Source organism: Lonchura striata, chromosome 6 (genome assembly GCF_050655825.1).
Source record: "Lonchura striata isolate lonStrDom1 chromosome 6, ASM5065582v1, whole genome shotgun sequence".
NCBI lineage: Eukaryota > Metazoa > Chordata > Aves > Passeriformes > Estrildidae > Lonchura > Lonchura striata.
Genome location: NC_140708.1, coordinates 4,271,538 through 4,286,122, shown reverse-complemented (window position 1 = coordinate 4,286,122; position 14,585 = coordinate 4,271,538). Strand labels below are relative to the sequence as shown.

Below are 14,585 nucleotides of genomic sequence, written 5' to 3'. Positions count from 1 at the left end.
GAGAGGATCTGGACATCAGTGAGGAAAAGCTGATGCTGAGATCTCCTTGCCTGTCTCCCTGGCTGTCCTGTAGCTTTCGTGTGGCTTGGGCATGGCCAGGAAAAGCATGGGAAACTTTCCTGAGAAGTTTTCCTGTGGTTTCTCAGGCTGCACTTATTTTTTAAGGTGTGTTCAAGCACAACAGCCAGATTTTTTTTAAAACAATGTGATTTTCTGTACTTTTTTGGGGCAAGCCCCTGTCCCACAGGAAGTGATTTAGCAAGGGTGTTAATGACTCAACATAGTGATGTCTGTGTGTGTGTGTGATCCACAAATAGGACAGGTTAGGTCTTGGGAAAAAACTTCCTTATTATAGAAATATGCTTGGCTGGCAGAAACTCAACACATCCTGGAGATCCAGGGATGGTTCTGAGGAGCAGGGATAAGGATGAAGGCTGGCCCATTTTTGGAGGCTTCCATGGGACCAGGAACATCATCTCTAGCTGAGAAAGCCAACAATCCGTTTGGCTTCATCCCAGTGACTGGGCTAGGGGTTGGTCTGAGGAGGGGAAGGGATTTGGAGCTGTGGTGATACAGCAGGGTGGGAACTGCCAGGCTCTGTTCGGGATGATTTATTCTCCCCAAAGCCAGTGCTGGAGGCGGCTGCTTTGTCCAGCTACATCATTTCTTAGGTTCAGGGGACGATAATAAGGAGCAGATATTTCAATCCAGGCGCTCGCTGTTTCGATCTGATGCTTCCTGGGCGATTCCTCCTGCAGCTTCTTACCTCCCACTTGGGCTAACCCCTGCTTAGCCCCCAGGGGAAGGGCAGTGCGTGTCCCTGCCCTCCCCAGCAGCAGTTTCCCATTTCTCCGCAGTCGGTCAGCCTGATCGAGCGGGGTAACCCGTCGCGGAGCCTGGAGCAGGTGTGCCGCTGGGCGCACTCGCAGCAGCGCCCCGACCCCCAGCACGCCGAGTACCACGACCACGCCATCTTCCTCACCAGGCAAGATTTTGGGCCCGCAGGTATGCAAGGTACTGTATTTGTCTCGATCAGGTATGTGCAGTTTGTCGGGGGCGGGGGGGAAAGCCAGCGAGGGGTGAGAGGATTTTCTTGCAATCACAGTCTGTTTCTTGGCCAGCAAGGTCCAGAAAAAGGTTATAAAAATCGGTATTTTTTTTCTTCACATGATGAAGAAGAGAGAGACAGAGAATTAAACCAGAGCATCAGGCTGAATGGATAAAATATCTTTATTTATTTATTCCCTTGCTCTTTGATTTCATTTACCAGTCCTCCCCTTGGCCCAAAACACCTTAAAAATACAAAAATAAGATAAAAAAAGAGATGAAATAACACAGAAGCCCCACAGAATCAATCAACTTATTCTGTCCTCTGGAGGACTTTAAAGCCTATTTTTATATCGATTTATTTCTTGGATATGGGAGCATTCAATAATCCCTGGGCAAAAGAGGAAATTTTACTGCAGTAATCTCTCACCCTCTTGGTGCAGAGATTGTGCTGGTGTGGTCTGAGAAGTTGGAGGCCTTGCTAATAAAAATTTTCAGGAAAATCTTCTGGTGTTTCATGGCTCCATTAGGAAAACAGGTGCTTTGGTGTTACCAGGAGAGATGACTTTTCCCAGTTCTGAGCCTGCTTGCTTCCAAATTCCCATCTCCTCCTTTTCACGCTGCTGGCCAGGTCTGGATTTCCGTCAGGTGGCTCCGTTCGATGCTGTGAGTGGGGTGGGTATTGTCACCCTGATCTATAGCACAAATCCTCCAGGTGTGCACAGGAGGAAGGAAGGGTGAAGAAGGAAACCTGTCCTAACTTGGATTACCTCCCTGAGAAGGATCTTCCTCAGCAGGAGATGAACCTCAGGAGAAATCCAGCTGGAAACCCTCCTCAATGTGCCTGTGGCCACCAAATAGCAGACCTTGGGTTGTGCCAAGCTGGTGACCTTATCTCTGCCCTGGTCTCCTTATCCAGAGTCACACGGGTGAAATACCAGCTTTTGTTTCGTTTTTCTAGATCCTTCCTGGCAAAGTGACTGTGTCCAAAGGCATTGGTGAGAGGACCTTTTTTGGCAGAAGGGGGAGACTCCCTAGGCTGCTCCTTGGTGGGAAGGAGTCATGAGAGCAGTGGAGTAGCCCTGCTCTAGGGGTGCTCCTTCCAGCAGCTCCTTCCCTTTTTCCCTACGGATCTGGCTCTTTGCTTGTCACACATCTCCAGGACTTTCTGTGGAAGTCCCCACGTCCTTGTCTGGCTGTGCTGCATGGCACAAGGTGCTTCTCATCCACTGGGAATTTCCTTCTGATTGGGCTGCTGGAATAGTAACACTGTGCTTGCTCTTGCCTGTTTTCCCCAAAACAAAATCCTTGTGGATCCCCAATGCCCTGTTAAGCTTGGGGATGTGTGGAATGAAGAACAAGAGCGTGGCACCAAATTATCCCAAATATGCCCTCTGAAGAGAAAAGCAGTGGAGAGATGGGTTGTAATGGGTTATTAATTGCTGCTGTAGAGGTCTTGTCCCTCTGCAGTGAGTGGCACAGAGGGGTATTCTGGCCTGGCCTGAAGGATGCTTGTTCTCAGAATTAAATATTTTCCAGGTAGTTGCTTCTTCCTATTGTTCTCCTGTGGAGAACCTTTTATACTCCTTCCAATTCTTACTGGGGTCTTCCTTACAAAAAACTTGCCTTTGTGAGCATCCACCTTTTCATATTCCTTTGTCCCATCTCCCAACCACAGCTTCCTTGGTTGGGAATTTATCCAGTTTTCATCCTAGACAAAATAAATTTGCCCTCCCCTTGTAGAGAAAGTTTCCCACAACTTTATTCTTTCTTGTGGAAAGTTTCATGGGGGTAAAAAAATATTTTCAAATTATTTATCCAGGACTTGATTTATTACTCTATGGTTAAGCCCCATTATGGGAGTGACTTGGTGTGGATCAAGTATCCCACAAGGATGGGGGGCTCTGTGGACCCCGTGGTTTGGCCAGGGTGGGTGTAGGGTCAGCTTATCAGCATCCCTCTCCTGCTGCTGCCTACTCCTGGCTTGCTGAGCTCTCCTCTTCCAGCATGCCAATCCCCAGTTATCCAGCATGGGCCTGCCCTGCTTTTGCCTCTCTGACCTTTAAGGCCTCCTTCACTAACTTCCTTGATGCCAAAAAGGGTCACCCTTAAAAAAAAAACAACACACGTAAAAAAACTTTGGGGAGTAAATTCTGGAGTGTGCCAGCAAGTTAATTCAATTGGACAAAAATAAGGTGAAAAAGAAAGGAAAAGGTGATGTGTTGCTGCCTGGGCGGGGGAAGATTCCTCTGCCCACAGCTGCCCCACTGCACTGCACTTGATCGAGGTCTGGGGTCCTGGGGCCAGGGTGGGTGCATGTGTGGGTACACCCCATGGGGATCAGGGCTGTGGTTTTGGCAGGGCTCTGGGGAGCGCTTCACGCCTTTTCTTCTTTCTCTCTTTCCTTATTTGTTTGTTTTAAATGAAGAAGAATGTGGGGGATGCCATTCCTGGCTGGGAGGCGGTGGCCACCCACAATGACAGGGTGTTGTGGGTGCTGTTTCTGCCCTCCTGCCTGCACAGGTGTGTTGGCACCAGGGCAGAGTGGTGCCAGCAAGCCCCATGGCAACCTCTGCTGGCTTTTGGCACACACTGCTGAGCCAGTCCTTGGGCAGCCATCCAAGTGACCTGGGCAGTCCCTCCTCTTCAGCCTTCCCCTCTGTTTTCTCTTCTATTGCAGTGAAGCCAGATTATGTATTTGTGGATTTGGCACTTTTTTTTTTTCCCCTTAATTTTTCATTTTTCCCCTCCTCTCTCAAAGATTTTCTCTCTCCTCTCCTCTGTCCTTCCCTCCTGTCTTTGCCCCAGGCTACGCTCCGGTGACGGGGATGTGCCACCCCCTCCGCAGCTGCACCCTCAACCACGAGGACGGCTTCTCCTCAGCCTTCGTCGTCGCCCATGAGACCGGGCACGTGTAAGTCTGGGGGCAGAGCTGGCAGTGATGGTGCCCCTCTGTTTGCAGAGGGGGCTTTCTGCTGCTGCAGCTGTGAATCCCTTGGGGTTTTCCCACCAGGTTGGGCATGGAGCACGACGGCCAGGGCAACCGCTGCTCCGATGAGACCAGCATGGGGAGCATCATGGCGCCGCTGGTCCAGGCCGCCTTCCACCGCTACCACTGGTCCCGCTGCAGCAAGCAGGAGCTCAGCCGCTACATCCAGTATGAGCCTTCCAGCCGGGGTCGGGGGGTGGTCTCCCTTCAGACCCTGACTGGTGGCTTTTGGTACCCAAAGGTGCTCCCAGGGCTGGAGTGCCTCTGGAGCCAGGCTGGGAGAGCTGGGGGTGTTTGGCGTGAAGGGCAGAAGGCTCCAGGGAGACCTTGGAGCCTCTTCAGTGCCTGAAGGGGTTCTGAGAGAGCTGGAGAGGGACTTTGGACAAGGGAGAATGGCCTCCCACTGACAGAGAGTAGGGTTAGATGGGATATTAGGAAAAAGTTCTTCCCTGTGAGGGAGGTGAGGCCCTTGCAGGTTGTCCAGAGGAGCTGTGGCTGCCCCTGGATCCCTGAAAGTATCCAAGGCCAGGTTGGATGGGGTTTGGGGCAGCCTGGTCTAGTGGAAGGTGTCCCTGCCCATGGCAGGGGGGTGGAACTCTATGGCCTTGAAGGACCATTCCAACCCAAACCATTCTGGGATTCCATGAGAATTCAAATTTCTCAGTAGATGAATTTGGAGAGTGGCCTGGAACTGAGGGATGGGATGATGGAAGGAGATCCTCTCTCTGCAGCTCCTACAACTGCCTCCTGGATGACCCCTTTGAGCACCAGTGGCCCACATTACCTGAGCTGCCGGGAATTAATTACTCCATGGACGAGCAGTGCCGCTTCGACTTCGGCGTGGGGTACAAGACGTGCACGGCAGTGAGTACGGGGCTGTATGGCCACGCTGTCCCCCCTCCCTGGGGTCCTCAGCCAGTCTGGCTGCCACCAGCCTGCTGCTACTCGCCGCTGCTGTCCCAGCCCAGCTCCTCTGTGCCCCCAGTTCCGCACCTTTGACCCCTGCAAGCAGCTGTGGTGCAGCCACCCGGACAACCCCTACTTCTGCAAGACTAAGAAGGGACCGCCCTTGGATGGGACCGAGTGCTCTCCTGGCAAGGTAGGGGCTGGTCCTGCTTCCTGTGGGAGGGATGTGTCCGAGGGCATGATGAAGAGCCCCTTCCTCCTGTGCTTTACCGTTTCTGTAGTGCTGTGAGTGCAGGAGGGCTCTCCACTGGTGCTGAGCGCTTTGGAAGAGGTCTGGAACTCTTTCCTTCTCCTCCCTTCCAGTGGTGCTTCAAGGGCCACTGCATCTGGAAGACGTCGGAGCAGCCTTACAGCCAGGATGGCAGCTGGAGCTCCTGGTCCAAGTTCGGCTCGTGCTCCAGGACCTGCGGGGGAGGCGTGCGATCCCGCAGCCGCAGCTGCGACCACCCGCCGTACGTCCGGGTTCTGCCTCCCTCCCTTTTCCCAGCTGGAAGTGCCGCGAGCCAGAGGTTCCTGGCTCTTCCCCTTGTTGGCAGGGATGGGGACATCAGTTCCTGCGGGAGCTGTACCGTGCGTTTGGGCACTGAGCTGTGCTGGGCTTGAGCACCATCCCCCTCCAGCGCTCTCACAAGGCACTGGGTTTCTTTTCCAGCCCAGCATACGGAGGGCGCCAGTGCCCGGGAGCCACCTACGAGTACCAGGTGTGCAACGCCGAGGAGTGCCCGGGGCCCTACCAGGATTTCCGTGCCCAGCAGTGCTCCAAGCGCAACTCCTACTACACCCACCAGAACAGCAAACACTCCTGGCTTCCCTACGAGCATCATGATGGTGAGTGCTGGCCGGTCCTAGCAAAGGAGCAGTAGCCAAATTCCTCCAGAGGACTCTGCCCTGGTGGCCATCAGCCTGGGATGGAGACTATGCCAGCTGCACAGGTGTTGGGTGATGGGAAGCTCCTGGGCTGGAAACTGTTGTGCAATAAGCTGACATTGAGCAGCCAGCTTTTTAAAATCATGGAATCACAAAATGGTCTGGGTTGGAAGTGACCTTAATGATGATCTCATTTCAGCCCTGCAGCCGTGGGCAGGGAGGGACACCTTCCACTAGACCAGCTTACAGTTGGAAGAACACTTCCAGGGATTAGGAAGCAGCCACTTCTTCTCTGGGCAACCTGTGCCAGGGCCTCCCCACCTTCACAATATAGATTTTCTTTCCAATACCCCATCTAACTGTGCCTTCTGTCAGTTTGAAGCCATTTCCCCTTGTCCTGTCACGCCTTTCTTCTTGTCCAAAGTCCCTCTCCAGCTTTCTTGGAGCCTCTTCAGGCACTGGAAGGGGCTCTAAGTTATCCCTAGAGCCTTCTGTTCTTGGGGCTGAACACCCACAGCTCTCCCAGCCTGTTTCCAGAGCAGAGCTGCCTACTTACATTGCAGCCTCATGTAGTATGTCCTGTCCTTCCCTTCATTTCCTGAGTGTACTAGGCAAAAGTGCAGGCTCCTGAGCTGCAAATAGCCTTGGAAATCAGCCACATGAATATCCTGGGCTTTGGAATTGTGGCTGTGCTCAGGGGTACAAGCTGAGATGAGTTTCTCTCTTCACTCATTGTTATGAATTTCCACAACTCCTTTTCCCACCCCCACCTCTCTTTTTCTCCCTTTTCCTTTTCCTTTGTCACAGATGCTCAGAAGTGTGAGCTGATCTGTCAGTCCGAGGGCACGGGAGACGTGGTGTTCATGAACCAGGTTGTTCACGACGGAACCCGCTGCAGCTACCAAGACCCCTACAGCGTCTGTGTCCGGGGCGAGTGCGTGGTGAGGAGCTCTTGTGGGGCTGTCCCTGTCCTTCCCCTGGCCAGGAGAGAGTCCAGCCCCTTGGGGGCATGGGATTTTGCCCCTGGGGACCAAGCCTTTGTGTAGCAAAGGGAGATGGTGGAGTGATGGGCTGGGCCACAGAGCTGTAACCCTGGGCTGGGCTGCAGGGCTGTAACCCTGGGCTGGGCTGCAGGGCTGTAATCCCAGGCTGGACCTCAGGCATGTAACCCCAGGCTTGTCCTTTCCTCCCCTGGGTGCCAGCACGTTGGCTGTGACAAGGAGGTTGGCTCCCTGAAGCAGGATGACAAGTGTGGGGTCTGCGGTGGGGACAATTCCCACTGCCGGACGGTGAAGGGCACGCTGGCCAAGACCCCCAAGCAGCCAGGTGAGAGGGCTGGGTGAGTTTGGAAGCAGATTCACAAGCTGGATTCCTGTGTCCAGTTGGAGGAAACCTGCTGTTTCTCTTCCTTCCATCCTTCTTCACTCCCTTTCAGGTGTTTTGAAGATGTTTGAGATCCCAGCTGGAGCAAGGCACCTTCAGATAGAAGAGATGGAGCCAGCATCCCACAGCATTGGTGAGCATGCCCTAATCCACCTCTCTTTCACTCTTTCTCAACCCTTTTCTCATAATTCCCACCAAAGAGGGTGTTGTGTAGGTCATTCCCATCCTCCAAGTGAGTGACCAGAGGGAATGATATTGAAAATACCTCCTTTCTCCTCCAGCTGTTAAGAATCAAGCCACGGGGAACTTCATCCTGAATGCCAAGGGCCAGGAAGCCAAAAGCCAGGTGTTCATTGAGATGGGCTTGGAGTGGGAATACACTGTGGAACAAGGCAAGGAGAGCCTGAAAACCAGCGGTCCCCTGCACGAGGCCATCAGTGTTTTGGTAAGCCTGGCTGGCACATGCTCTGGGGGGTTGGGGACAACTGTCACAGACAGGGGAGGTGGTCTGAGGTGTAATGTATGTGGCAGGTGATGGAAGGATGTGGGTAGAGGAAGAGGGCATGTCATTAAATCCAGGGAATGAGCCAGCCAAAAGCACCAAAGGGTGACCAGCTGCGTGAGGGAATGGCACAAGGATGTGTTGCTGCGTTTTGCTCTGCAGCAGTTGTTTATGACTCCAAATGCCATTTTAGTTATGCTGGTCTGTGGGGAATTAGAGGTTGGGTTCCCTGGATATGTGGGGAATGGCAGGTCTGTGCTCCCATCCATCCCTCTGTCCCAGTTTTGGGCGTAGGCTGCCCTGCCACGTGGTCCCTTTCCCATGGCATCATTCTTCTGCCCTCTGCTCCCTCTGGGCCTGCAGGTCATCCCTCAGGAGGAGGAGGTGAGGAGCAGCCTCATGTACCGCTACATCATCCACGAAGACCTACTGCCCATGATTGGAAATAACAATGTCCTGCTGGAGGAGATGGATTCCTACGAGTGGGCCCTCAAGAGCTGGTCCCAGTGCTCCAAGGCGTGTGGAGGAGGTAACTTCCTCTTCATAACAGCCTACAGGGCATGCCTGGGGGTGTTGGGTATGGTAGAGGGTGTGTGAGCCCCTTGGGGCATCTCTGGCAAGGAGAAATCATTGCAAAGCAGTTCAAGTGAGCATTTTAGCTGGATTTCTTACAGAAACAGGCTTGCGTGATTGGGTGTGTGTACCTTTGTCTACCTGTGGACCTGCTAGGATTTTTGAATTCCTTGGCTGTTCTAACTGGATTTGAGCCAAGAAGCAGTGATTTTAAAAATGACCACTACTAAAGTTTGTGCAGAAGTAGGCGTGAGGTTTGCTGGTGAAAGCTTCATTTCCATATGGCCACTGGGATCTGGCCCTTCGATCATGAGGAGCACCTTGTGCTCTGGGAATCAGAGTGGTTTGTGTTGGAAGGAGCTTTCAAAGATCACCTGGTCCAAACCCCTCCTGTGGGCTGGGTCATTTTCCATGGGCTGGGGAACTCAGTGGTGGGCTCAGCAGCCACAGGAACATTCTTAGCAAACCTTGGGTCCCACCTGAGTGGTGACATCTGGGGGCACATATCCCAGCAGGGGTGCAGGAGAAGACCAGGAGGAAGCTGCAGGGATCCCACATGCACCACCTCATTGCCCACACTCTGCCCCCTCAGGCATCCAGTACACCAAGTACGGCTGCCGTCGCAAGAGCGACAGCCGGATGGTGCACAGGAACTTCTGTGACAACGGCAAGAAGCCAAAGCCAATCCGGAGGCGCTGTAACCTCCAGGAATGCTCCCAGCCCATGTAAGTCCTCTCTGTGCGGCCCGAGGTGCTCCCATTCCTCATGGGGGTGGCCTGGGGTCGCATTGGGAGCGTTTCCAGCTGCTTCCCAGCATAAGCATTGCCTTAAATGCCTTCTCCTTGTCCATGTTCCCACCCTGGCAGGTGGGTGGCTGAGGAGTGGGGTGCGTGCAGCCGCTCCTGCGGGAAGCTGGGGGTGCAGGCGCGGGCGGTGCAGTGCTTGCAGCGCCTGCAGGATGGCACCAACCGCACCCTGCACACCAAATACTGCCCGGGGCAGCGCCCCGAGACACGCCGGCCCTGCGGCCGCCTGCCCTGCCCCGCACAGTGGAGGACAGGAGCCTGGTCCGAGGTGAGGAAGCCCCTGGAAGGAGGGTACGGGAGGTGGGTGTGAAGGTCAGGTGCTTGTAGGGGTCATGGAGTAGAATCCTAGAGTGGTTTGGTTCAAAGGGAGCTGTAAAGGTCATCTAGTCCAACCCTGCTGTCATGGATGGGGACACTTTCCATTAGACCAGGTTGCTCAGAGTCTCATCCAGCCTGGCCTTGGTGGAGATACGGGTACAAGAGACAGTGATGTTTTTACAGAATCCTGGAATGGTTTGGGTTGGAAGGGACCTTAAAACCTATCTCATTCCAACCCCTTGCCTTGATCATGTCACCTTTCACTAGACCAGGTTGCTCCAAGCCTGGCTTTGAAAACTTCTGGGAATAAGGGTACAAGGAAAAACGAGAGAGGAGAGAGCATTGCTGTGCAGAGACCGTGGGGGTTTGGGAGACAGGGAGGGAAACCCCATATCAGAAAGCAAAATCCACCTGAGGAACAGTCACCACCACATCCTGGGGGATGTGGGGGCTGTCCCCATGCCGTTGCTGACTGTCTGTCTGTCTGTCTGGGTGCAGTGCTCGGTGACCTGCGGGGAAGGCGTCCAGCAGCGGCAGGTGGTGTGCAAGGGTGGTGACAGCAGCGCACGCTGCGAGGGTGACAAGCCAGAGGCCATCCAGGGCTGCCACGTGGCCCTCTGCCCGGGTGAGAGGAGGCACTGGGATGGGGCATGTGCTGGTGGGGATCAACCAGAGATGCCAGTGGACAAGGTTGGCTTGAACGTCCCTGATGTGGCTGGCAGTAAAAAAAACTTAAAAGCCAGACAAAATATTTCCCTTCTCTGCTCTTAGCCCTGGCATTGGCTGATTTTGGGTTTTCTGGCAGTTTGAATGTGTGATGAGCTGATGGAGATGGATGCCCTTGAGTTTATGTTAGGTGGGGTTTGAGCAGCTTAAATGCTGGGTGCTTAAGGGATTTAGTTTTTAAGGAGATCCCATAAAACAAACAAAACACCTTCCCGAGATATTTTGAGTGCCCTCAGCCTCCTGTGGCTGCTGGGCATCATGGTGTTCTCTCTGCAGGGAAGCTCTCCGGCATCACCACCAGTGTCGATGCCGGTGACCACGGCACGACCAAAGGGCAGCGGGTGCCCCAGGACGGAGCCAAAAACCCTGTGAGCAAGATCTCCTCCAGTAAGTGCTCGTGTAAGGGTGGTGTTTCCCAGGATAACCCTCCCGGGGAAGTGCAGAGGTGGGAGAGCAGCGCTGCTGGGGAGTTTCAGCCTCTGCTGCTGCATCCCCGATGCCTCTGCTCCAGAGCGCGTTGCTCCATTGCCATCTTGTGGTGTACGAGGTCCTGCAGTTCCCATGTTGAGCTCCTTTTGCCTCCCGGTTTTTATGCCCTTTTCTTTTTACCTTGGAATTTTTTTAAGGAGGGAGATTGCTCCTGGTTTTCCCCTTTGGAGTCCTTCATAGCTGTGCATTTTGGTTTGGAGCATCCCTTACTTTCTGTTTTTTTCTCCATGCACAGAATTTTTCAGTGCTTCAGCTTCATTTTCCAGGTCCCTCTTGCCTGCTTCCTGTGTGGATAGGCAGAAAGGGTACCTTGTTCCCTTTGGGAATCCCATTGGAGAGGTGCAGGGCTGGCAGCCTAATGCCACCTTATTTTATGCTGTTCTGTCCTTCTCCAGGGGAGCCTTGCCTCGGGGACAAGTCTATCTTCTGCCAGATGGAGGTTCTGGCTCGTTACTGCTCCATCCCTGGATACAACAAGCTCTGCTGCGAATCCTGTGGGAAGAAAGCCTCCTCCAGCACTGGTTCAACCCCTGTCTCCAGCATTCCCCTGGGAACCACTGCTCCCAGCCCCACTCTGGTGCTCTTCCCCTACCCCACTGCCCTGGCTCAGGGGGAGCCTGCTGGGGACCCCACTCTGGCCCCTGGGGTATCCAGCAGTGGTGCTTCTCTAGGAGAGCTGCCAGCCCCAAGGGAGCCAGGAAGGGGCCAGGGGGGCAGGTAACCTGCTCGGGACCACCTCACTGTGAGGCAGGGAAAGCCTTTCTCCCTCTTCCCTCCCATTCTCTTAATCTTTTTCCTCTCCCCCAACTTCCAGCAATGGTTTTCAGGGGTGGCACTGCCAGGTTTGGGAGTGACCTGACCCCACACCCAGAAATTCCTGGGAAAACCACTCATTTCCCATGGTCCTGCTTGCCCTTCCAGTCATGCCATGGCGTTTTTTGACAGTGCTGTGGGAAAAAAGATGGAAAAGGGCAAAAAAAGCTGCAGGTACACAGGCTGCTTCCTCCCAAGGTGCTAAAAATATGTGGGAGGAGTGATGGCTTTAATGTCGCATTTTCCTTCCCCCTGCTCCAAGCACCAACACAGGATGTGCTGGATAGGAGGGTCCTGGCTTGGTGCTTCAGCCCTGGAGCTTGGGGATAGCAGTGGGAGGATCCTGGGAATCTAGGCAGGGAAACTGGTGAGGTGAAGAGAGGGGAAATCCCAAACTGCTACTTTGGCTGTCCTTGTTGGGGTAGAGAGTTTGGGAAACATGTCTGGGGGAAGGTGGAATGTGACAAGCATAGAATCCTGGAGGCAGGAAATGATCCAGGAGATTCCAAAGTGAGCAATAAGTACCACAGGTCAAAGACCAAAAATTGGTGTCAAAAATGCCCATCACCTGGGGGTGACTGTTTTTTAGCCAGTACTGCCCTTGGCCAGCCTTGAGCTGATACCAGTGCCCAGGATCACTACCTCATCCCTGCACCTTTGGACCCAGTGCCTCTGGGGCAGCAACAGCTTCCAGGGGAAATGGGAGTGATGGGGAAGCCAGGAGTGGATTTTAGGGGCAGTTACAAGGAGAGGAGAGAGACGAGGATTCATCTGCATCTCTAATTGCTCGGGGAAGGGTGGAAAGGGGTGATTAATGCTGTTACAAGTTATTGTGCCAAATACTAAACATTTGCACAGCACTTTAGGAGCCCTGGGCTGCCCTCTCCTTGCTGGGTGTTGGGCCAGCACTGGGTACAGGGTTTGCCTTGACAAGTTTCAGTCCTCAAAAACCTCTCGAAAATGGTGTCCCTGAGGGGGCTTCCATGGTTTTGGTACTTAAGGCACCTCTGGGTGCAGTGGCAGGGGAAGGTGGGCATCTGGGGGGTAGGAAGTTGTGGGAACGGGGAGGTGGAGTCCTGGGAAGGCAAGGCTTGGCAGACAGACCAGTTTGGCATTGCAGAGTGGGATGTCCTTGGGAGCACATGCATGGTGTGGGTGCATCCGCTGGCCCTGAGGCTCCTGCTTCCTTGGTATCCAAGGAATAGGATGTGGCATCCCTAGGGACAGTGTTTGTGAGCTCTGCAGGTAGCCAGGGCTTGCTGGTGAGGTGGCTGGGGTGATTTTCTCAGTCTGGCATGGACTGTGACAGGGTTGAGGTGCTTGCTTTGACTGAAATGGATGGAGACCCCTCTGCATTCTGGATGTTTTAAACTTTGGACTTTGCATTTGCTCTCCTGAGGCTTCCCAACACCCTCCTGCTGCCGAGGCACAGCTGGACGAGCATTTTTCCACCTTCTCTTAAAGTACCTGAGGCTGGAGGCCCCCGGCCTCCTGGGTGCTGCCCTTTGGCCTTAGGTAGGCATCCCAAAACATGGAACAAACCCCCCATCTGTCTGAGCCACACAGCTGGCACACCTCGTGGGAGTGGGCACATGGAGGGTGCCTGTGGCATACCCAGACCCAGGACATGCACACTGGTACCCACAGGGGATCCTGTGGGGATACCAGGGTGGGGTTCATCCCTTGGAATGTCTCCACCACTGCTGTGCCCCTTCCCAGCCCCTCCATGGGAGTGCCAGCATTTATTTATTGTGCCAAAGATCACTTTGTTTGCTCTCGGAGGAGCATAACAAAAAGACCTTTCCCCTCAAAAATGGGCTGTGATGTCCTTCCTCCGGAATTCCCAGCTGCTCCCCTCTCTTCCGTGCTGGCCTAGACTTCGGTGCTTTATTGCTTAAGGAATATTTGCAGTGGTTCCTCCTACACCTCAGGGGAGAGCTGGGGCTGGGAGCTGACCCAGCTCCGTGCACCCACTGTCCCTGGGGGCGTTTGAGCAGGGGGCTCCACTGTGGGTGCTGATTTTGACCTCAGGATCTCCTGAGAGGTGGGGGAGATCTAAAGCAGGCTGTGATAACCTCCCCCACCAGCCGTGGCTGCTCTGGGGTGGTGATGCTGCAGGGCTTTCATGGGATCCTGGAATGCTTTGGGGTGGAAGGAGCTGTACAGCTCATCCAGTTCCAGCCCTCCTGCCATGGGCAGGGACACCTTCCCCTAGACAGCCCCATCCTGGCCCTGAACACTTCCAGGGATGGGGAACTTATTCCAGCTGAAGGCAGGCTGATCTTGGGTGGCTTTGTCCTGTCTCTGGTCCTGTCTAGAGGAGGAGAGGGTGACTCTGATCCCCTGCACCCTCCTAAACCAGATGGGTGCATGGAGTTGTCCCTGTGCTGTGACCTTGTCCAGTGTTACCATGATGTATAAAGTTTTGTACATACGAGATTCAGAGCTTTTTAACTTTTAATATTTATTAATTTTGTTGGGTTCCTTTTTTTTTTTTTTGAACTCTAACATAATGTAAAAAAATAAAAATAAATCCACATAAAAATCTCTTGCTGTTGATCTGTTTTGGGGATGTGTGTGTAGAGGGGTAAATATGAGTGTGACCCATGTGTGCTTGTTGAAATGGATTTACTTTGTGTTACTTCAACCCGGTGCCTCCTCTTTATCAGCCAGAGTTTCACATTGCTGTTTTGAGAAGGAAGAAAATCTCTGGAGATACACATATATAGATACAGAAACATAAACAGTTAAGCCACTGCAAAAATAAATATTGATGTATTAATGGTTCAGGCCAAAAAGAGACCCTGATGCCATGTCCAGGTAAAAAATGTAGAGAGGTGAAGCCAGGGATGGGATGAGGCCAGAGAGGAAGTGTCAGGGTGTGTTTTGGCAGCCCCCATTTCCTGTCTGATGCCAAAAACCAGTTCCTGTTGCCGGGGTTTTTAGGGAAACTCTCTAACAAGGTTTGGTGCTGCCTCGGTTGTCCCAGCTTATGGATGCTCCATCCTCAAGCAGCAGCAGCTTCCCTCTCAAGGACCACTCCCTGCCTTGCTTCCTGCCCTTTGCTCTGCAGGGCACGGCTGGGAGGGGACACTTGAGTGGTCCC

General features: G+C 53.5%; 1 protein-coding gene across 4 annotated transcripts in view; it reads left to right on the top strand.

Moving 5' to 3' along the window:
* Nucleotides 1-13,995, top strand: part of ADAMTS14 (ADAM metallopeptidase with thrombospondin type 1 motif 14) — a 29,957-nt gene extending 15,962 nt beyond the window's left edge. For 2 of the 4 annotated variants that reach the window (XM_085583875.1, XM_085583874.1), the window contains 17 exons: nucleotides 858-1,005; nucleotides 3,856-3,961; nucleotides 4,061-4,204; nucleotides 4,768-4,900; nucleotides 5,022-5,135; nucleotides 5,306-5,454; nucleotides 5,655-5,830; nucleotides 6,677-6,810; nucleotides 7,072-7,195; nucleotides 7,305-7,385; nucleotides 7,534-7,697; nucleotides 8,118-8,283; nucleotides 8,920-9,052; nucleotides 9,194-9,401; nucleotides 9,950-10,076; nucleotides 10,454-10,564; nucleotides 11,062-13,995. In XM_085583875.1, the coding sequence (XP_085440001.1) occupies nucleotides 858-1,005; nucleotides 3,856-3,961; nucleotides 4,061-4,204; nucleotides 4,768-4,900; nucleotides 5,022-5,135; nucleotides 5,306-5,454; nucleotides 5,655-5,830; nucleotides 6,677-6,810; nucleotides 7,072-7,195; nucleotides 7,305-7,385; nucleotides 7,534-7,697; nucleotides 8,118-8,283; nucleotides 8,920-9,052; nucleotides 9,194-9,401; nucleotides 9,950-10,076; nucleotides 10,454-10,564; nucleotides 11,062-11,387 (2,544 nt within the window). In that variant the 3' untranslated portion in view covers nucleotides 11,388-13,995. Of the gene's footprint in view, nucleotides 1-857; nucleotides 1,015-3,855; nucleotides 3,962-4,060; nucleotides 4,205-4,767; nucleotides 4,901-5,021; nucleotides 5,136-5,305; nucleotides 5,455-5,654; nucleotides 5,831-6,676; nucleotides 6,811-7,071; nucleotides 7,196-7,304; nucleotides 7,386-7,533; nucleotides 7,698-8,117; nucleotides 8,284-8,919; nucleotides 9,053-9,193; nucleotides 9,402-9,949; nucleotides 10,077-10,453; nucleotides 10,565-11,061 lie in introns of all 4 variants that reach the window. The other 2 variants (XM_031505128.3, XM_085583873.1) reach the window with 1 other exon arrangement.
* Nucleotides 13,996-14,585: the final 590 nt, after the last annotated feature.